Below are 22178 nucleotides of genomic sequence, written 5' to 3' on the forward strand. Positions count from 1 at the left end.
CATGGACTGTGTCTTTAATGCCAGGCCTCCAAATACCACATGCGATTCTTTCAGCCCTTTATTTGCCTCATGCTGACTTCACCCATTGGAGGATTTGCCCTTTGTTGTTTAGTTACTTGCTCTGTATTTCTAACACTGTCTGAATACATTAATAACACGAAGCAGCTCAAAGTCTCATTTCTGTAAAAAAAAAAAAAAAAAAAAAAAAATTGAAAACAGGACAATTTGTTATTCTTGGAAGGCCTTTTTGGTGCATTTGGTTCTGACCTAAATCTTTTTTCAGGAGGTTCACAGTGTGAAAATGACAGTAGTTGTACTTTCCTCTTAAAAAGCACATTTTGAATGACCATATGCGTAATTGGGTCAAAGTAATGAATTGTTCGCATTATTGCTATCATCACAAGGCTGCCAGTTTCTTATGTAGTCTAGCCATTGTCAGCTGCTAAATTCACTTTTCTAAATATACAGCCCAGGCCGGCTTACGAGCACACAAGTCAAAAGTGACTAATGCTGGTCAATAGATCCTCATTAAGTTAATACAGTTTATCCAGAGGAGTCCACTAATGTGTCTGGGATGTGATGCTGGTCTATGATTTCAGGATGTTAGTATTATTGTTTCAGGCAATCACACAAGTCCAGTAAGTCAACACCCAAATGCACTTAAGAACGGGATGAGGCTGCAGTGGCCTCTGTTCAACCCCCACCGCTGTGGATCAGTTATCTGTCTTAGGCCTGGAGCAAAGCAGTAATATATGACCCGCAAATCAAAAAGAGAAGGTACATTAAATGGGGATTTGCACATGTTTAAAAGCTGGTTTAAAGCAAGGTGATCTAAAAATAATCATGACATTTTCCCTTTCTTATGCATGCATGTGGAACAACGCGCACTGTCACACGTTCAAAATTCGTCAGCTGTTCACATGATGTTTGTTGTTATTCGCCGGCTGATGGGGCAGCTTTCCACAGAGGTGAAAATTCTGTGAAGTGCTATAACAGCGGCCAACTGTTAAACATATTGATATTTCTGGCATAAATTCAATTAGGTTTGATTTCTGAAAGGCATCAAGTAAACAGGCTGACTGGCGTATTCCTGTCTTTACAGGAAAGAGAGCAGAGGAAACTGGGAAAAGGGCGAGCATGGAAGGCCAAATCAAATTTACAACTGGACTAATGACATTTGACATCATAAAAAAAAAACCAAGGTGCTAGAAAACAAATGTTCACCTTTTGTGTTCTTTTGACCATGGCCAATGAATTAACTCTCCACCGTCAAATGCAGTGACAAAATACATATAATGCAATACAAGTTAAATAAAACAAAGTAAATATTAACCTATGTGAAACAGAGAACATACAAGAACTAGGACAGTGGGTCATGACACAGTTCAACACAAAGTAAACATAACTGACCTTGTAGACCTTCAGCGCCGCTTCGTGCCTCTGGTTGGTTGCATGCAGTCTCAGCTTCTCCACACTGTTGCTGTAGTAGTCACAGGCATTGCACTTCAGGTGCACGGGGTTGCCGATGGCAATGCACTTGAGACGCCACTGGTTGGCTTTGCCACCTTCCTTGATGTGGGCCACCAGCTGATACTTCTGCATGTGCTTGTCGGTCTTGCAGTGGAGCTGGAAATTGGCCTTGAGCTGCGTGTTGTAGTTGCACAGCTTGCACTGGTAGACGTCTCCCATCACGGCTCTCCACTCCTCTTCCGGAAGCGATCTCTCTGCCGCCACGTGCCCGCTGAGGGCCTCCAGGCTGTCAGAGCTGAATTTGTTGCACACCGCACACTGGAAGAGTTTCAGCAGCGGGTCGTTGATGCAAGGTGACAGCTCCCCAGCAGAGAGGACGGACAGGTCATCACCCATTAGCTGACCACTCACAAGACGCAGCTCCGCAGGCAGCTCATTATTTACTGCGGGGAGAGAGAGAGAGAGAGAGAGAGAGAGAGAGAGAGCAAGAGAGAGAGAGAGAGAGAGAGAGAAGGGGGGAGGGAGGGAGAGAGGGAGGAAGAGGGAGAAGGGAAGAGGTGGGGCACAGTCACAGGGAGGAGAAAAAGAGAAAAGGTTTTTTTTTTTTTTTATTAAATGAAATTTAAAAAAGAGCTGAGAGACTGGTGTAGGACACCCATACAAAAGGATTTGATAAAATAAAGCCCCAGTAAGGAGTATGGCTTCTATAAAGCCTTAACTATAAAAAGCTATAATAGGATTGAATCAGGATCAATTACAATCATCCCTTTCAAGTTCTAAACTCCCTCATCAGATAGCATTAATTACTCCTACCAGGCATTCCTGAGTTTGTACTCAGGCATGTTTTTTCTCTCTCTCACTCTTTAAAGACATGAAACTGATCGATATAAAAACGCGCCTGCCTCAATGGTAGCCCTAAAAATTTAAATTGTAAAAAACAGATCATCTTACATTTAATTGTAATTTAGTCCTTTGATCTCTGCACTTTTGGAAGCAAACTGGATCATTTTCCTTACGCTCAAGCCTCTTGAAAAAAAAGCTTTGAATGTAATAATTACACAAGATCAAGAAAAGGTACAAATATAGCATTTTGTCAGACAGAGTGTTTGTGAGTTGCTAGATGAAAGTATTCTGTGGAAACAATTTTTCTTGACAGGCTAATATATACCAAGTATGGAGGTAAATATCCATGAGATGAATGCACAAGGGTATCGGCTTTCAGAAACAGATTCAGAAATGCTGTTTTTGGTCTTGATCGACGAAGTGAAAGAACAAAAACTGCTACTGCTAGTGTTGTGTGGGATCTGTTCCCTACAGTCCGTGTTAAGGTTAAGGTTTTTCTGGGTGGAGTGAAGGACTAAGCTTAAAAAGATGAAGAAGCAGATTCTCACATGGCAGCTCGAATCACAGAACAGATTGAGAGCAGGATACAATAATGACAGGAGTAATAAGGCCAGAGTCAGTGAAGGAAAGAGAGAACAAAAGAAAGTGAGTGACAAGCATATCCAAGGGAAAACTACTTACCGTGACCAGGAGCCAGAGCTGCGGCAGTGTTAGGGTCAAGCTGGAAGGGGTTGATCATCATCTGTGGGTCTGAAGGGTTATCCAGTTTCATCCCGGTGAGGCCGATGTTCTGGGCCAGGTAGTACTGGTAGAGCTCCGCCTCGGCTGGCGCCAAGCCTAGATGCAGGTTGTGCTGGATCTGCTTCATGTTCTGCTGAAGAAGCATCATGTTGTGCATGTGTTTCTCACTTGTCATATGAATGCGCAAGTTGCGAGCCACATTGGTCTCATAGTCGCAGACCTCACATCTCCAAGTGGGCTTCTGTTTGGGCTTGGAGGGCGAGGGTGTGCCACATCCGCTCAGGCTGGTGTTTGACACAGGAGCAGGGTGGTTGTAGATGGCTTCCGTTCCTCCGTTCTGCAGCGTCTGCACATTGTTGAGATGCTTGTCTGACTGCATGTGTATGCTAAGGTTGCCTTTGGTGGTTGTGGAGTAGTTGCACACCTCGCAGCGGAAAGGTTTATAGCCACAGGTATAGCTCTCGCCCCGGGCTAGTCGAGGGTGAGGCTGGCCCGTGCGGCAATAGGCGCAAGAGCCTCCAGACTCTGGGTGCTTCTCCTTCATGTGAGCATCCAGGGTCTGCTGGTATTTGTAGTGCCAATTGCATTTGGGGCATTTCAGCGTCTTGCAGGAGTTCCGTGAGTGCATCATGGTCATGTGACCACCAAGTGAACGGGAGGAACCTAAGACAGTGTCGCACTTGGGGCATTCGATTCCACTTCCAGGAGAGCCCTCTCCTGGGCCAGGGGTGCCAGGGGTGCTGGGCGTGGCAGCATGCTGGTGCAATGGGCCTGGGCTCTCGTCGTCTCGTCGCATCAGGTCAAGAGGAAGAGATGGTGGACTGCCATCCCTGCCGCTGTTGGAGTCGCAGCCGTCTTTGCTGCCTCCACTCATAGAGTCATTGCTGTAGTCCAAGATGGCAGCAGCTTGCTTTGTCTTCTCTAGGTCATTGGCAACAGTCACAGAGGAAGTAGTACCCTTTTCACTAAATTTTAGCACACTGGACGAAAAAGGAGAAATGCTTTGGTTTAAGAGAGGGAAATCTTTGCTACTAGTACTATCCCCAAGTTCACAAACACCATCGTCGTCGAGCTCATTCGAATACATGTCTTCGTCCTCCTCAGCATCAAGCACATCTCTGGGCTCGCTTTTGATGGGGAGCTCACCATTCGCATGCAAAGTGCTAACGTCCTTCTGCCGTTCACAGTTGCTCTCCTGATCCCTGCACCCAGCCCCTGGTGACGAGCGCTGGTGAGACGCGGAGCCGATGGGGGACTTGAGCGCCGAGGTGGCCGCAACCCCGAGGTTCAGTTCAGCCTTTGGCATCTGGGCACTCCTGGGCGACTGGCCTGCAGAAGATGCCAAACTGGCACTTCCTTTCAGGAAGGCGAAACCAGCCTGCAGGGAATCACCGTTTTCTATGTGAAAGGTGTTCCACAGGCTGTGAATGCCTGGATCAGGGCCCATGAAGTTTGCAGTAGAAAAATGTGGTAACACAGAATTGTTTTTTTTTGGTTCCAGAAAGCTTATAAGAGGTTCTTTGTCTTTACCAATGCCCTGTATGATTGCAGAGACATATTTATTACTAAGGAGCTTCTGCTCCTGCTCATTGAGGGTCATCCGATGATCATGCACAGCATGGGTTACAAATGACCTACTATAACCAAAAGACAACTTGCACAAGAAACACATCAGAATAGGTTTCCTTTTCCCATCACTAATGCAACCATCAAATTTAGACAAGTCCACATTGTTTGGAACATCTTTGGACACACAGGAGTTTTTGGCTGCACCATCAATGGCAAGATAGTCTTTTTCACTCTTGTGTCGGAGATCGTAGACACGGAAACTGTGCAACACAGGACCATCTCCTGCTAATGCTGAGGTATTTGGGAAAGCCTGATCGGCCGTAAATGGTTTCCCGAGGGATGAAGCGATGTGAAAGGTATTGATCATTTGTGGATAAAAGGACATGGGGGCTGTGGCCGACTGCTCAGTCTTGTCCCCAGCAGCAGTTTGAGAGTTTGAAAACAGTGCTGGGGAGAAGAGGCTTTTGACCCCTGACTGGGCATTCTGGCCACCTTCTTTGGAGTCCTCAAGAATAAAAGCTGAGCCATCTGGCTGGTAAACTATCTCTCCTGTTAGGTTCTCTACATCGCTGTCCTCAAGGTCGCTGACCTCGCTCTCGTTCTCGTCCTTCAGAAGGGGAAGGCGAGCGTTCGGGCAGTGGTGCTCCATATATTTTTGTAAACTCGAGAAGGAAGTGGCACATTCGTTGCAGGGGATCTCTTTAGTGGCCGCGCCTATCGCATTCTCCACGTTCAATCCTGATGCGGTCTCTCGGCGGCTCTCCTCCGTCCTCAGGTTGTCATCCGCAGGGCTGTTTTCCTTGTCAGGCTCCATCCCAGGGACTTTCTCTGGCACCTCATTATCAAGATGTGTCGTCTCACGTAGCTTTGATATCTGCTGCCCATTTTCCTGCCTTGAGAGAGAAGGGGAGTCACAAGTTTCCATGGTAATCGCTACATGGGGATCTCATTTCATCCAGCCTGTCAGGGACCTGCATAAATAAAAAAACAAAAGAGAGCAAAGACATATTAGAACGTGTATAATGATGGCGTGCCTGATCTTCAGCATGTGCTGTCCTTGATAATACAGAGAGCATTCCTGCTCTGCAATTACTCGTGAATTAGCTCAAAAATGAGCAGCGGAGAACTATCTAGAAAAAAAGCTGTATGATTTAAAAATGCACAGACACACACTCCATTGATTTTAGCTGAAGTTAACAAGAGATTTCAACAGTTAAAAAAGGTTTAAGTACAAGACTTTTTCAAAAACCAGTGAAGCACTCCCCTTAAAATCAGCCCACTCCCACACAAACGTTTCTGCGAGCCCCTTTATCACTGCAACATAATTACAATAAGCAAAGAAAAGGGGGATGAACCACCACATTCAAATCATGACCACTTTGGCAGTGAGAGGCGGTATCTCTTTGGTTCCTATGTTATTCAGTAAATCAGCTTACTCCAAATCTTCCCTCTGAGAGATCCCCCAGCAGGTATCTAACAAGCCCTGAGTAAGCAGCCATCCAAATTCTAACCCACGCTTTTGCCTCTCCGACATTCACCCCAAACTCAAATTAATATTAAGCACACCCAGTCCAGTCACCCCAGGAGGGCCATCTCGCAATTTCTTTTCACTTTTTTGTTTTTCATTTTTCATCCTTGGCAGCTCACAAAAACCCAAGCACATAAAGCACACCATTTGAAATACCATTGTGATGTTATCTATCCTGGATGGCTGCCCATCTCCCAACTGTCACTGCCTCAATCAGGGTCTCTCCTGGCTTTCACAAATCATACGCGCACCTTGCTGATGAAAACCCTTCAATCATTTTTTTTTCTTGGACCACAGACAATTTATCCTCAAGGCTGGCAACGCAGATTCAAAGACTGGGACTCAGCACACAAGTTTGGGACTGGGACTCTGCTCCAAATTTTCAGGGTGATATCAGTGTGTGCAGAAGAGGTAGAGATTTGTGGGGAAGGCCAACAATGACGGGCTTGCAACTGCTGTGCTTTCAATTAAAATGGAATACACTCAAGACAGTCTCAGAATTGTAAAACGGCAGCCCTGTCTGCTGTGCCAGGCTTTATTTTCTAATTATTCTCAAGAATATAGGAAATCTGATAATAGCTTATTGAACACGATGCAATTTGGAAAAGCACTTTTTTTTCAAATGGGAATTAGGTTGAAAGATGATGCAAAATTAAACAACAATTACAGCCATGCCCTCTCCACCTAGCTGTGTGCAAATCACTTTTTTTGCGTGGATACCTATTTTGATACAAAGCAATTTGGGGATTCATTTATAATATGGCTAAATACATTGACTAGCCTATATACTATGAATGTTACACACAGAAATGAAATATTTGTACTGTTCATAGTATAATCTCATCAGCTAACACAATGAAACATACAGAAATGAAAAATAATGCAGATAAGCTATCACATTAATGAAGTGAAAATTAAAGCGTATAATAAATAAGATGGTGGGGGTGATCTGCACAATGCACTGCTGTGAAAATAAAGACCTGAGATTGCTCCCAAATGCCCTGAGGGCAAAACAGCGCAGCAATTAGTGCAAAATTAGCACCTATTAAAATTAGCTTCACACAAGAAAAGAAAAAGGTGTGTCTATCTATGTATGTGTGCAGTGGCGTAGTGGGACGGGGGTCATTTATGTAAGCCGAGAGGAATACGTCTCCAAAAACACACGTTTGGCAGGGAAGCAAGGGCTAGATTACAGTGTTCTCCTGTGATAATTTCTGCATCTCCCGGTGTAAGATCACAGAGCCAGCAGCTGTGCCTCCAGGGCCTGTGGGCGCTGGGTGAGTGTGTGAGCCGCACACAACATTCCAGCGACGTTAACACAAAACCCACTGCACATCATAAAACAAGCAACCTTCACAAAACACACACTCTCCCTCATGTGTCTACCTTGTCAGCGGCTGCCTGTGATTTGTTTCTGTTTGAATTCAGCCTTTAAAAGGTATCAAATACAATATGGAAGCTGTAATTACACACCTGGTTTCCTCATTCTCTTTTTTCTTTCTTTTCAGGTGGCAGAAAAACAGAATTAATGCAGAGATTTTGTGTGCAACTATGCGTGTTTGTTGCTCGTCTTCCGAGCCGTAACACACAACATCGCTTAATGCGGTCCGGACATAAAACGCGCAGTTTGAGATGAATTATGCATATCTTGACACTTGAAGTGCTGAGAGAGATGCATCCTCTGGATTTGCCTGTGTCTCTACATTTTTGGCTATGCATGTGAATCATTACATGGCTATGAATTATAAAGCAAGGCACAAAAGAGCTAAACAGCTCAGAGCTGTGCTTGTTTTGATACAAGGCAAGTATCCGGGGATGCTGAGAGCACCTCCAGCTTTCATATTGATATTTCGCATCAGAAGACATTTCATTGACAATCAGCCTGGTAACTTGAGCGTGCCCATCAATTTGTTCTCACAATAAATAATTAAATAAATAAATCACTTTTTGCTACAGCAAGTCACTGAATATTATCCAGGCACTCTCAAGTGCTCAATATGCCTGACAAGAACAACTTTAAAAGAATCACATGCAGGCATCTTTCTTCAAACCGAAAAGAAAATCTCAATAGTTAACAAACTCTCTTTTCCACCCAAAAGACAGAAAGTAGTCTTAAGTGCGTACTTTGCTATTAAAAGGAGCTCTATGTTCTTTAAGACTGCTTTCCCCCCCTGTTAACACCTTTTTCTATGCACCGTTCAACAATTCCTCCAACGTGTTGTAACTTAACTGTGAAACAGATTTTTCTCTCGTCTTGCTTTCCCTCCTTCTATTTGGTCTAAAAAGCAAAGGCTACAAAAAGAAGAAAAAAAAACAAATACTAAGCTCTTTCTCTTGGAACCAAAAGAGCACTCTCTCAAAACAATAAGGACAGATCTCATTGCATGGAAATGGCTCCCGTTCCCATTAGAAGGAAAAGATGGCAAACAGTGTTTCTACCTCTGTTTTTTTAATTAAGACTGTCTCAGCTTCTCTCTCGGTGCTCTATGGAGACGCTGCCTGTGAAGTGATTAAAAAGAATGTGATCTGATCAAGAGACAGGAATAATGGAGTAGGAATGCTAGGTTTACCCGAGTGCTAAGACTCCCCTGATCCAACCTACCCGCCTCCCTAAGAAAAAGGATTTCACTCACCCTTTCTTCCCTAAATAGTTTTTCAGGTCGTCGTTTTTTTTTCCATAGGAGTCGTAGACAAACGTTAAACGTTAGCGTGCACATGTGTGCCGCGCGTTACCCAAGTGGAACTGCAGTACGAGTGTGAAAGAAAAAAACTGGAAAAATAGGTAAAACGCCTTCGAATTATATCCGATTTAAGAAAGGTCACCCCAGCCTCTGCTGGGGTTTTTCTCAACACTAAATCCTCTATCAAAATGTCATAGTGAGTTAGGGAAAGACAAAGGAGAGTCACAGCATGCAAACTGCACATATATCTAATCCTAACAAAGCCATGAATGGGCCTTCACAAGTCTAATTATACTTGTTTATTTGTTGCCATGCAGAAAGAACTGATGAAAAATCCATCAAAGTGGTATTATCCAAACATCAAGAGCTTCTCTAGCCTCCAAGGACACCGGGAGGCTTAATTCTTTCTTGTTTAAGTCCAAAAAAAGAGACAGAGAGAGAAAGAATTGCAAAGGGGAGAGGAGTGAGAGGGGGGGACGGTTTTGCATGACCCTTTTTTCACAAAGGCTTTTCCCGACCCTGTCGATGCCCAGAGGTGTAACAGTAGAAGCAGGATATCTCCCCTGTGCCATAACCACATTTAAGGGCCTCATTTTCAATACACAACATATCATTACTGTCGGGTGTGGCAAATCCACATCAGCAAAAAGACGTCTATTTAGCTGTTGTACAAATTACCTTTCTGTGGCTGGCGTTTAACAAAGGAGTCAAACAATTTGAAGCACAAAACAAGTTGCAAGTATGAAAAAAGTTTTTTTTAAAACAGCATCACATGACGGGTTTTACATTCAAAATTACTTCAAAAAGTCCCTTTAAACAAGGGGGACAAAAAAAGACTGCCTGGGTTTATACGACTCCCTCGCCCATTCGAAAACTTTTAACAGGAGAGGCCGGTATCAAAGGGAAACATAATCTACATAGCTAATGTCTTTTCTCAATTCAAAGCAGAGAAGGCTGCAATTTCTCCTCGCTGGCAATCTGGAAACACTCTGGAGTTAATTACGCCTGATTCGAAATGAACCGCACAAACAAAGGCCAGTCTATGTCCAGACTATTATACTGCATTAACCGGCTTTAAGCTTCCTGCGGATCATTCCGAGGCTCTTCCATTACCCTCCCCTACCGTCCCAACACGGAGAGAAAATGCCTGCACACCCCGGATTAATGAAAAGGAGCGTAAAAAGAATGTGTGACGACCTCTCCCAACACAGTGCAAACTTTCAGTCCAAGTCACAGAAAAAAGGGGAGAAGGTAATTAAGTTTGAAAGAAAAGGTCCTCACGACAAACAATGAGGCTGTGTCTCTGGAGGAGCGCAGGGGGGTGAAAAAAATCATTAACATTCTTTTTCAACTGAGAAAAAGAGAAGGAGGGGAAAGGGGAACGTATGCTGGCAGGTTCCCCACTAGTCTTCCTCTTTAGCCTTTTTTTCACCCCACATCTGGTTTCACATCTTCTCTGGTGCCCGTGTCCACGTGATGGCAGATCATCCCTTTAACCCCACCTCTTTCTCTCCTGCTTCAGCTTTGCAAAGTTAACTTCGACAGTTGACTTAGAGAGCATCGCAGAGACAACCACGCACGTTTGCCCACCTGAGACCCATCAGGCATATTTGCCGTGTGTGTTTTGCTAAGAGAAATAAGCCAGATGCAAATCCGAGCGTTGCCCCTGGTGAGTCTTATGGCTTAATTAGTAAAGCAGATATGCTTTTTCCTCTTTATAGTAATGACACACAAACAAATACAAACATGCACAGGCACAGGCACCGACAGAGAATATGACTAAACACACCGACTCACTAAAAACGCACATTTATCAAAGCAGGCACTGACTAAATTTAGAGTTGTTTTCTCTGATTCACAGGCTTGATGTGAATTCATCTCATGATCTTTCTGCTGTCCGCGCAAGCACCAGTGATGAATATGTTTGCTTTCCTTCGCAGGAGGGAGAAAAAACTTCTGAGCTTTATCCCTTTGTGTGTGTGTTGTGTGTGAGTGTTTTCCCCCCCCATTCTCGACAAGAAAAGCAGAGAATCTAATTGTAGCTTTGTCAGTCCATGTTCAGTAATCACCCTCTTTGTCTAGTTTTTGCCGAGCAGGATTAGAGTTAAAATGATGACTGACTAATCCCTTGATTTCCCTGTGCTAAATAAATATTAATCTACTGGTCAAACATGTTCTTGTGGAGTACAATACATACAATATGAAAGCGCTTACCAGTTACATAAATCGTAGTTTTACGCACATCTGTTTGAAAGCACTGCCCCCTTCCAATACATAAAAATAAATAAAGGAGAATTAAAAAAACGTCAATCCCGCAACCCAAGCTCATGTTATCCTGCTTCAAACAAACCAAACACATGCTTTGCAAAAAGACGGAGGTGAGGACCAAACACACAGACACAGAGTTAAACACGGGCCACATATTTCACCTCCAAAAAAACACATAGGAGGGGGCAAATTCACAGTTTAACAAGCCATCTAAAAATATACCCTGTTGAGCCTGTCGGACAGGTGTTATATTCCTATGGTCGTCCTCTGTTAACTAACTTTAACCTGATGAATGTTTTGACACGTTACCGCGTGGGCCGGGAGCGGTAAGCAGGCGCCATTTGGAACGAGAGCCGTTTTTCATTCACAGATTTTGACCTTTCTGTGCTGTCATTTTCCCCGAGAAACAATAAAAGTTTAAAGTTCAAGCTGCTCAGTAAAGACGGAGCATCCAGCCTGCAAGTCCTGTAATTATCTAGTATTATAAACATAATCACAGGCCAGGTATCCCTGCATGCATTCCAGCGCCGCTAGCTATGTGCTAACCCCAGCGTTCTTCACGCAGGAATTTCACAAAACATGTCAAACAATCTATTAAAGCATGAATTACAGCTAACTAAGTTTCTCCCATACAGGCCCTAATGCCTTTATATGGCAGCACGAGAGATTGTGCTCCAGATCGCTCTAATTTCTGGAGCCAGAGAATTACTAATTAACTTAAGGTTCGGGCCTATATTTAATTAGAGAGCTCTCCAAATGAACTTTAGACCAAAGGCATTTGCTTTTTAAACAAACTCTGTTCTGACAGCTGTTGCGAGTTTACCCGTGTATGCCCACAAAAAAAAACATTTATTTTCAGAGCCATCATGGGGTCATTATTTCTTTAAGAAGGAACCAGAGTATTCCGCTTGAAAAGTGTACACTTTAATTGGATTTCACTCCAAACAAACAACTGTCAGATGTAATTAGAATGAGTTGAAATTAGGGCCACAATATTCCATTATCAAATAAACGGAATGTCACGCAAACTCCCGATTCAATTTTCAAAGTTAATTTCGACGAATCTGGCAGTCACGTCGCTCCGTCTGCATCCTACAATCACCAGACAAAATGACGCACGTAGTAAAATGATTAATCCTTTTTTTTGACTCATTAAAAAAATCATTAATTTAATGGCATGGTATAAGAGAGACGAAAATTGTTTCTTTCTCAGATGAAAAGGGCAAGAGACCGAAAAAATATCCGTGAGCAGTGCTAATGAAGAGAAACATTAAAAGAGTCTGTGGTTATTGCCACTTATGCCATTTGAAAGCCTATATGGGCCGCTTTGGCCCAGCTGTAACATTATCAGCGCGCTGCAGTGGGGAAGGCCACATTGTGTTATGCTTTTCAGATCGCTAAGGCCTCAACAAGACACTGGGGGTATTTTAAGGTCAATGACAACCTAGAAGAGAAAACAAGCTCTGGATCAGCATAACCGCCAACTAATTAAAGCAAAGAAAACACATTATACCTACAGCTCTGAATGGTAATAGTCAGGGGGAAGAATGATTTGTTTTGCTATCAAATGCCATGCAGTAATAAGCATAAAGCTGCGGTGAGGGAGTGTTTTGAAATGCAAAGCCCAGATGCGAGCGCATGAAATGGCACATATACATTTGTTTCAACAAATCTCACAGACTCGCAGGCATTTAATGGAAAATAATCGGTGCTTTCTCAAATATTCTTCTAGCCCCATCCATCGTCAGATTTAACAGCCCTCTGGTTCGCCATTCATATGCATCGCTTGATCTTTGCAAAGGCCTCTGATTTGATTTTATATGAAACACCCCAAAGGACCTCCATTTTCCTTAATGGTTTTTTCATACACTTTCCATAGGTCTTTTTTATTACACTTTCTTTGATTGTCCATAACTTAAATGGTTATGGGCACGGCAAGCCGGTCACCCTATTGTCTCCGCATAAAACTCAAAGAAATCTTCCAAAATGAGGACAAGGTGAGGCAGAAAATCGTTGTTTCTTCAAAAGCCCAAAAATACAGACGATACCATTATCTTTTTTTCTCTCGGCTCAATGCGATACTTTGTTCTTTTCATTTCATCACCACGATTCTCTAACATTTCCCGCACATTTAATCTCGTTCCGTCACTACACGCCATTAAAACTAAAAAGACGATGACCCACGCCGGGACTTCGAGCGCCCACACAAAACCAGCCTTCAGTCTGTGCCACTCATCTGCACTGATGGAAAGTCTAACCCCCTTTAAAGCAAATAATTAAAGATGATTCCAGCACACATGCCAGACCAGAGCGAGACAGGATATGAGAAGTCTAGCATTAACCAAATTCTTCTCCGGGGACTTCTCCTGCTCAGCCTCTGGACAAATGCAAACAGTGGGCCAGTGTCATGTCTGGAAAACTGCTCATTTTCTTCATACACATTAGGGATGTCAATTTTCATAAATTCCCATAATCAATAGTTGTTTAAATAACCGATCAATTAATCGATTCCGCTAATCATTAACCTTAACCTCTTAAATCTGAAGCGATGGGCTCTACCAAGTTATCACGTTACTCAACCAACACAAAATAGGTGTTGAGAAGCTTAGAAGCTTGGCTTTTCAGTGAATATAAGGAATATGACCATCACATATTAGAAGTACTCTTTTTCATAGCGTGAAAAAAATAACTGCTTTACATGAAAATGTGATCTGTAAAATCATTGTACATAACAGACTTGTGTCATATCGCGGAATATCGCGGAATACAACAAGATATTTGTTTCAGTTAGAGACCAAACTATACCAAGCATGTTTTTAGCTTCGCGAAACATTAGTAAACCAAAGTAGATCACATATCTTTATTTTGAGCAGGTGGTCTGGAGCGAGCCCAACACAAAATGCGTAGAACACGGAGTCACATGACATGCTGCTTGGCTAAAGCTACAGGACTTCCGGGATCCGAACGCTTTGCGATCATGACGCAGTGTTTTCCAACATCATTTGAGAGTTGTGATCTCGGGTGTGGTGGGTGGGTATAGTGGTGATGTGTAGAGACCAATCGGACAATGTTTTACAGCTGGAGCGCGCTTGGATTTGTTTGATCGCTCAGATTGACAGGTCTTGATTTACCATGTGCCATAGAATAGGAGTGCACAGGTGAAACTGCTCTGGAGATCATCACTGATCAACCAGGACATCATTACTTGTTGTTTATTCTATGTACTTTTATTGTGGCATTTACACAAGTTAGTATTGGACGTTTTTTTGGACCCTTGGCTAATTATGTTTCGAAATAAACAGCTAGCCTGCATGGCTTGAAGGCATTAATACATTTAGAATGCGTAACTACAGCGTGCCCGCTTCATTTTTCCTTGTGTGTGTGTGTGTTGCACGTGTTTTGCGCATGAGCCGCATGCACCTCAAAACTAATGATGACCTTGGTTAATCGGCCATCATAACGCTATATCGATTAAATTATCAACAATGGATTGTCGATTAATCGTTAGCATCCATAATATACAAGTGGAACAGCCGTGTTAATATCCTCATCATAAGGCCAGATGAAGCAGCATGAATATTCATGAGGGCAGGCTCTCATTTATCTGTTTACATAAGTCACTACCGGTCATACATATTCAATTATGGTCTCAACCCTCTCTTGACGACTAATAATGGGCTTGTTATCCAGCTGAGATCGGCAACGAGGGTGCATATGATTTTTGAGTGTACATCTGTCTAAATGGAGCTCACATAATGTTTTATCTACAGTACATATGGAGGGAGAAACAGGAACAGGATGAGACCGTTAAGCTCAACCGTTGCCCGTATAACTGTACTTGGACATGAAATAAGGCGCTCCACAACAGCTGTGGCTATATGACAATCCCTCGGTATGATACTTTGTCAACGAGGAGGTTACCTTTAATGCACACTCGGTTGCTGTTAGCGATGCTGTGATCTACAGAGACACAAATCATCACGAGATTACCTTGTTGCACGGCATGAGTTCCAGCATAAAATCTCACCTGCTTTGAAACATACAGACATTTGAGACAGACGTAATGTCAAATGCTAATATGTATACATAATATTACAGTAAATAAAAAAATTGTTTCCTTCGAACTCCTCTCAAAGAATATTAGCTTATGTTCACACACCACATGGTCTTTAACCTAAATAGTTGCTTAAAAATAATTCTCTGGATTGTATACACTATATTTTGGTCTGTTCTGTTAATTTCCATACATGACTGCGTTTTCCAATGAGATGTCTAAATTTTGCTTCAGTTGGATTTCTTTTTCCCCCCTCTTTTTAATATCCTGTAGAGAAGGCGTCACAAAAAAACCAGAGAAGGCCTGAGAATATGAAGGGGAAAAATCCCCTTCTCCGATGAGACGCAAGCTGACAGTAAAAGTAATGTAATCCTGACTGGCAAAGGACCAAGAGCAACAAAAACATTTAGATAACTGCGCTCAAAAATGAAAGTTCTCAATGAGGACAAAAATTACATTTCCTCACGATAACAAGTCCTTCTCATAACAACCCTTACGATTGTTTGAAATGTCCATGTCCTCATCAGTCATGTGTTCTCACACATCGGGGGGAATGGAGTGCAAGTCGCAGAAGAGGAAGAGACGTTTTTAACATCCAAGCTGTGGAGTAAGGGCCGGTGGGGGCGGAAAGGGGGACAATCCACAGCATACAAGTTTCACTTGGCAACCGGGCCCACATCAACATCTGGTTGAGCTTGTCAGTACACGCCTGATTCAACCAGACACTAAAGCATGACTTGTCTAACTGCGAGCTTTGTTTGAAATGCACAGACGTGAGCCGTCATCCACGGTGTATCCTTTTCTTTAGGGCCAGAGTTAAAAAGACTGGCATCGCCACCTTTCACAATCGACTCAAAGCTACTTGCTTTTCACCCCTGGAACGGTTGGAATAAGAGACAGAAGAGAAAAGAAGAATAATCGTTTTGTTCGTGATAACCTGTGAGCACTTATCCCGGCTACAATTCCTTTCCCTTAATCATTTGCATTTGAAAGGATAGCTCTAGTCTATAAAAGGTCAGTGAAAGATGATCAAGGCCTCACAGAACACAACAAAACACAGGAAAAAAGGACTCTTGCAGCAGCTCGCGTTCATTTAATAGATCGCGATGTCAGTGACGCTGAGATCACGGAAGTGGTGCTCACGTCACACGGGCACCTTCCCCCCCGATACAAAAACTAGCGCTAGAATCAGACTGTCCTCCAAAACGTCTCATCTATAATATATGTGTGGTGTGTTAATCGTTTTATTTTTCACGCCAACATTTTTACACGCTTGGAATGTTTTTCTCGGAATGACAAAAGGATTACAAGCCTATTCCTTGGGTTTCTTGTTCCTGTTTATATCGAGGAGTGAAAAAGAACGAAAAGTACACACATTTCTAGCGTTCAATCAAAACCTTTCCTGTTTAAATTGAGGACACTGGAGGAAGAAAGAAATCCCATCTCTCCCTAGCTCTGCTGTTGTGCCTGAACGCCACTGAATAAAGCATACGGGCTGCTATTTACCAGTTGAGAGAGACCATTATCATACATATTACTTCACATGATGACAAAATCTGCAGGCATCTTGGGAGGCTTGAGGAATATGAAGCCTGCGCCTGTTGTCTCAAGTCCTCGACAAACATCTTTGGGGACAAGCGGGGCCTGGAAAGAAAGGACGAGAAGGCACCGTTTCCATCTTGCTTTCATCTAAGTCACTCAGTCAACCATTCAGTGCCCCATTCAAAGCCGCTGTGCATTATGCAAAAAAATGCTAATCCTTTTCCGATGCTTTTTACACTTGTACAAACCCCGCATTCCCTTTCCTAAAAAGCAATTATATCAGTTTACATTTCTGTCAAAAAACAGGATTACTTCAGGAGAACTAGCACTGCACCAGGCTTCCCCCATCTACAGCTGAAGGAAACTAGAGATTATCTGAGACAGTATTTTTTTTTTTCTTCCTCTTCTTCCACTCTCCTCAAAAAAAGTGGAGAGGCCTTAAGAATGTGATTTAATTAGCCAAAGGGAAAAGAATAGATCTTTAGTTGCTGTGGAAACTCTTTCTGACCTGACCTTCTCTTTGCAAAAAGCCCCGAACAGAACGAGCCTCAGTCTGGTCTATTAATCAGAAACAAATTATGAAAGAATGTTGTCGGCCTGAATAATGCTACCCATTCTGTGGTGAGATCAGCAACAGCCTTCGCTCTTGCTTTCATTGTCTTTCTGCGTGTTTGACAGCCCGACATGACGAATGAGATCAGGAAGACCCCGTATTTGCATATGCAAATTCCCACATGAGAGAAACGTGTCTAAACAAGTGTTATCGTGAGGCAGATTAAGTAAGCCGTCGTGCTTTTGCTGTTTTTTTTGGGGGGCCACCGCCGTAGTCAGGGCCATTAGTCAGCACAATTAACCCATCTCCATGGCTACTAATGAAATTTCGCCATGGTACGACTTAAATTAGATAGCTGGTTATGCGTTGCCACCGTCCGACTCCAAATCCATTATTTGCCCCAGGAACAATGAGCCGTTTGTGCTCAGATGATCTCCACCAGCTGAACAAACCTCAGAGTTAACAATTTGCATATGTTAATAAAATTAAGTCCTAATTACATGAAACTTGTACATATTCAAATGCACTTTCCCTAGGCGCTATGGAGCTTGAACCCCATCCAAGTGTTTAACCCTTCAGAAAGCCTCTAAGCAGGGGAGGCTCTTTCTGCCTCAGAAATGCCTCGGGGCTGACACAAAAAGGCCCCCCTTAATACATTAAGCCAGCTCCTGACTTCTCAGCTTTCCACCCACTGCTCTGCGGACCGGGGCAAGTACTGCGTCCTCCGAACCAAATTCAATTGGGCCCACAACAAAAGCCCTACAGTTCCTCTTAAAGACAATGCTAACTATGAGGAGTGCCCATACAAACACACACACAGAGACACACAGGAGTTTATGAAACGGTTAATGTGCTCGGGAAACCACAACAAGCACTAGCAAATGACTACCTAATAAACAGAGCTAAAATAAATCGGTCTTGTTATGAAATTCAAAAGTCTTGAGTATAGAGCACACTTTAAACATTTATTCAAAAAATGATAGCAAAAACAAAACTGACAACATCTTATTCAGCTTTTGAATTCATAATAGACAGGGAATCTTAAAGGAAATCATACAGTCGCAGCCAGATTAAAAAGGCCTTTGTCCTTTTTCCTTCTGTGCCGGCGAAATTAAATTGGAATGTTCAAAGGTTTAAAATGAGACCAAATGGAAAAAAATGTTCTATCACATATGAAATTCATGCCGCTCCGTGAAGCGTAGCCCAGATGGTGCGAGATGAATAAAAAACAAACACCTAATGATAGACAGCAGAAAGCTCAGAGGACTACGATAATATCAGAGTTAAAGAAAACTAAAAAAATCATTCCTGCTTCTCAGTATTGCTGACCAACAATGAATTTCCACGACTGCAATGAAATAACAAGCCGTGCTCCGGTGGATTGAAGCTGGTGCTTTAAATGGTTCATATAACCACATTCGAAAATAGAAACTGTATTTCCCTGTCTGTTTCACGAAGAAGGCCTTTACAGACTTTTTTTTAATTTTTTTTATTGCAGCATTTTGGGGAGAAACTGATACTAGTGATGATGGTTGGTCGTGAGATTTTTTAAAGATGGATGCTGTCAAATTTGTGCATGTGTGTGTGTGTCTGAATGCATATGAATGCAAACATCAGCGCGTGTGTGTGTTTAAATGGGGCTTCTCTTTTACAACTATCAATACTGGGATAACCACGTATTAGCATTCAACCGAACACGCAGTCATCTCTCAGCCTTTTAGCCAAATTGGGTGTCTTAATGTCACAAAGCAGTGGCAGTCAACCCCTGCGCGTTGCCATAGGAGTTTCGGTACTGAACAGCAGATCGCTGTGATAGGCTTGTAGCAACCCACTCCGCAGAGGCGGATTTTAAATCATCCAGCCTCTTCTATTAGACTTGAGACTTATTGAGGTAGAAACCATAAAAAATGAAGAAGGGAAATTTAATCCCTGAAATATTGATTTGCACATTAATATCATATAGGCAGTGGGCAATTTGGCTTCATGGAAATGACACATTGTCGACCCTAGGAGAAGCCTCAGCCAATCTTACTGCAGAACATGTCTCAAGAGTTATTAAAGGCTCCTCGCATTGGCTTCACGATATCCCGAGCTGCCTCGAATGGACGAAATTATGTGGACACAAAAACGCAAATCACATCTGATATTAAATCAAAGCACACTTATTAGGTCCAGATGCATTGTGAATCTGCAGATCTCAGACAAAAGCATTTTTTAAATAAAATGTTTACATCTAAGTGTTGTTGTCACACAGCAACAAAATCAAAAGAATGGCTGAATGAAACCACCTTTTATTCATTAATAGAAATACAAATAATTCAAGCTGGAAATAAAAAAAATATAAAAATACAAAAATGAGAAAGCACTACATTTACATGCAAGACATAAATATGCATATAATAATACTAATACTAATAGTAGTAGTAGTAGTAGTAGTATTGTTGTTGTTGTTGTTATTACTAAATTATTACTAAATTAATAAAGAAAATTATATATAGGGGAAAAAACGAATCCAATAAAAAAGATGCACAGATGTCCGGTTCAATTCCAATTTGCAAACAAATCCAGGTATCCATAAAGGATTGTATTAATGCAAAAAAGCGTACAAATCCACAATGTCTAATGAAGAAAAATCAAACGCAGCTCAATTAATACACAAACAAGCAAACAAGCTGCCAACAGTAAAGGGTAACCCCCAAAACAACGTGAAAATCCTACAAATACGGCGATCCAGGCAGTGGAAATCTGGTGGTTTAGAGAGCAGAGAGAGCAGACACACAGCGATACACACCGCGGCTCTGTGCTCTGCCTCCCCACTGCCTGTGTTTTTTCTGTGCTCTCAATGGAAGCGATCGATGCCCTTGTCACTGTCGCGTTCCAATCGGAGCCAAGACTCTGTCTCACACTCACCATCAACCCAAAAGCCAAGCGCTCACACACATGCCACGGTCTTCAATGCCAATGTTAACGTTTTACCACAAAAAAAACGAAAACTCTGAACTTTAAGAATCTACCGACCTTGCTATAAACTCGGGGACAATTCTCTCAGGAAAAACGTAAAGGGAATGAAGGGAGAAGAAAAGGAAACTTACGGGCAAGACAGAAGACAGAAGTAGTTTAAACACGGAATGGGCTTTCTGATGAAAATAGGACCTTTTTATTCCGTTTTGTGCGTCTGGAGTCCGGGATATTGCAGAAGAGACCCTCGGCTGCTGTTAAGAGTTCAATCCCTCCTATCGAGCCGCAGCGTGGAGAGACTCTTTTATACGTTGCAGGTAACAGAAATGTACGAAGAAGAATCTTTTAGACATCTAAGGTGAACTGCTTTTGAGTCTATCTCAAGACGCATGACTAAAAACACCGGTCCGGAGCGCCTTGCGACGTCGTGTCAAAACGTAGCCTTCGCGTTTCTTGCTTTTACAGGATATGTTTGCCTTTAACGGCGTTGCCTTTTCGAACAGATGTTATTTAAAATGTATGACTTATGCTGTTTGAGATATACGAGTGATAAATTGGTCAAATGTAAGGAAGCCCTGCTGTTTAGCGTTTGCTGTGATGAGGCGAGTCCAACTCCTGAGGCGAACACAACAGCCGCGAGCGTACAAATCTGTCCACGTTTACTCAGTATCCGCGAATAATGCTATAAAATAGCGCGAAACTTAACATTTATGACGGTTTGCTTGCAAAAGAAACGATATGGAGTCGGGGAAAGGTTTGCGGTAGATACGGTAGAGCTCCTGACAGTTCGCGGCTGTTCGGTAAAAAGACTGTTTTACAAACTGAGAGGAAAATATTTAGACTGACATTTGTCGAAATTATATCACATAAAGCCGTAATCCGACAGCGGAATAGCGCAGATTCGGCAAGACTAGTCGCGAAAGAAAATCAATACTCGACCTAAATTTAACACCAACTACTCAATAAAAGTTGAAGGGAAAAAAACTTACTTTCTACCCCCGCAGTTCCCTCCGCTTCTTCTCTTGATATTTGCTTTTTCTGAAGAAAATCACATCCAATGATAGCGCAAGTAGGTAACAAAAAAGGATAAAAAGAAGAAAAGGTAACAGTAATCCTCCAACTTTATTGGAAAAAACGTAAATACTACAGTAAGAGTCGATCCTTTGGGTCCGGTTGTGTAAAAGATGTGTCGACGACTGCCTAGCAGTTTCGGTTGTGGAGGGGTAAGGGAAAGGAGGTAAGGAAATGAAAATCCGATATGTCTTTATTCTGCTAATTATTATCGTTTTAGCCCTGTTTAAAAAAATGGCTGATTAAGTTGAGTGCGCATGTCTTTGTGTGTCTATTCTCGATATGCACTCTGGGAATGAGAGAGAGAGAGAGAGAGAGAGAGAGAGAGAGGGAGGGAGGGAGAGAGAGAGAGAGGGAGGGAGAGAGAGCGCGAGGCAGAAAGAGAGAGACGTAATTAGTGAGGTGATCAACAGTCTCCACATTGCAAATGACGCGCTGTTTCAACTTGGAGAGCCGAAGGGCTGTACGAGCCAGATTCCTAAAATGATCTAATAGGGGGGAAATCTTTTTCGGTGGGCAAGACGTCCTGTAACGGCCTGGAACATTTGGTGGGACAATAGATTTGTTTTAGTCATACCTGTGATCAAAGCCGTTTATTATTTTTTAAACCAAAAAAAATAAAAATAAATTCAGAGATGTTTACGATAACATGTTATTGGATGGCATTCTTAAAATGTTAGTCTGCTGTTATTAAAAACAAATAAGGCAATATCTGATTTTGTTTTTAATGCAGTCGGCCTAAATATCATGTAGTTTCAGCAATGCTCCCTCAAGATTTATTTTTAAGAGATAGAAATAATCAATCTCCATATACTCTTCGATGCATTAACATTTACAGATTTTAAACGGCAGGACACTAGTGTTGAAATAAACTCCGTCTTCAATGTATGAAATAGTTTA

General features: G+C 42.4%; 1 protein-coding gene across 1 annotated transcript in view; it reads right to left on the reverse strand.

Annotated features, from left to right (window-relative positions):
• zfhx4 (zinc finger homeobox 4) overlaps positions 1-21562 on the reverse strand; it is a 71475-nt gene extending 49913 nt beyond the window's left edge. Inside the window, exons 1-3 of the mRNA XM_079806619.1 lie at positions 21197-21562; positions 2995-5594; positions 1411-1913 (exon numbers count right to left, since the gene is read on the reverse strand). Of these exons, the coding sequence (XP_079662745.1) occupies positions 1411-1913; positions 2995-5548 (3057 nt within the window). The 5' untranslated portion in view covers positions 5549-5594; positions 21197-21562. The remainder of the gene's footprint in view (positions 1-1410; positions 1914-2994; positions 5595-21196) is intronic.
• Between the last annotated feature and the right edge of the window lie 616 nt (positions 21563-22178).

This window comes from Gobio gobio, assembly GCF_949357685.1.
Source record: "Gobio gobio genome assembly, chromosome: 23".
Classification (NCBI taxonomy): domain Eukaryota; kingdom Metazoa; phylum Chordata; class Actinopteri; order Cypriniformes; family Gobionidae; genus Gobio; species Gobio gobio.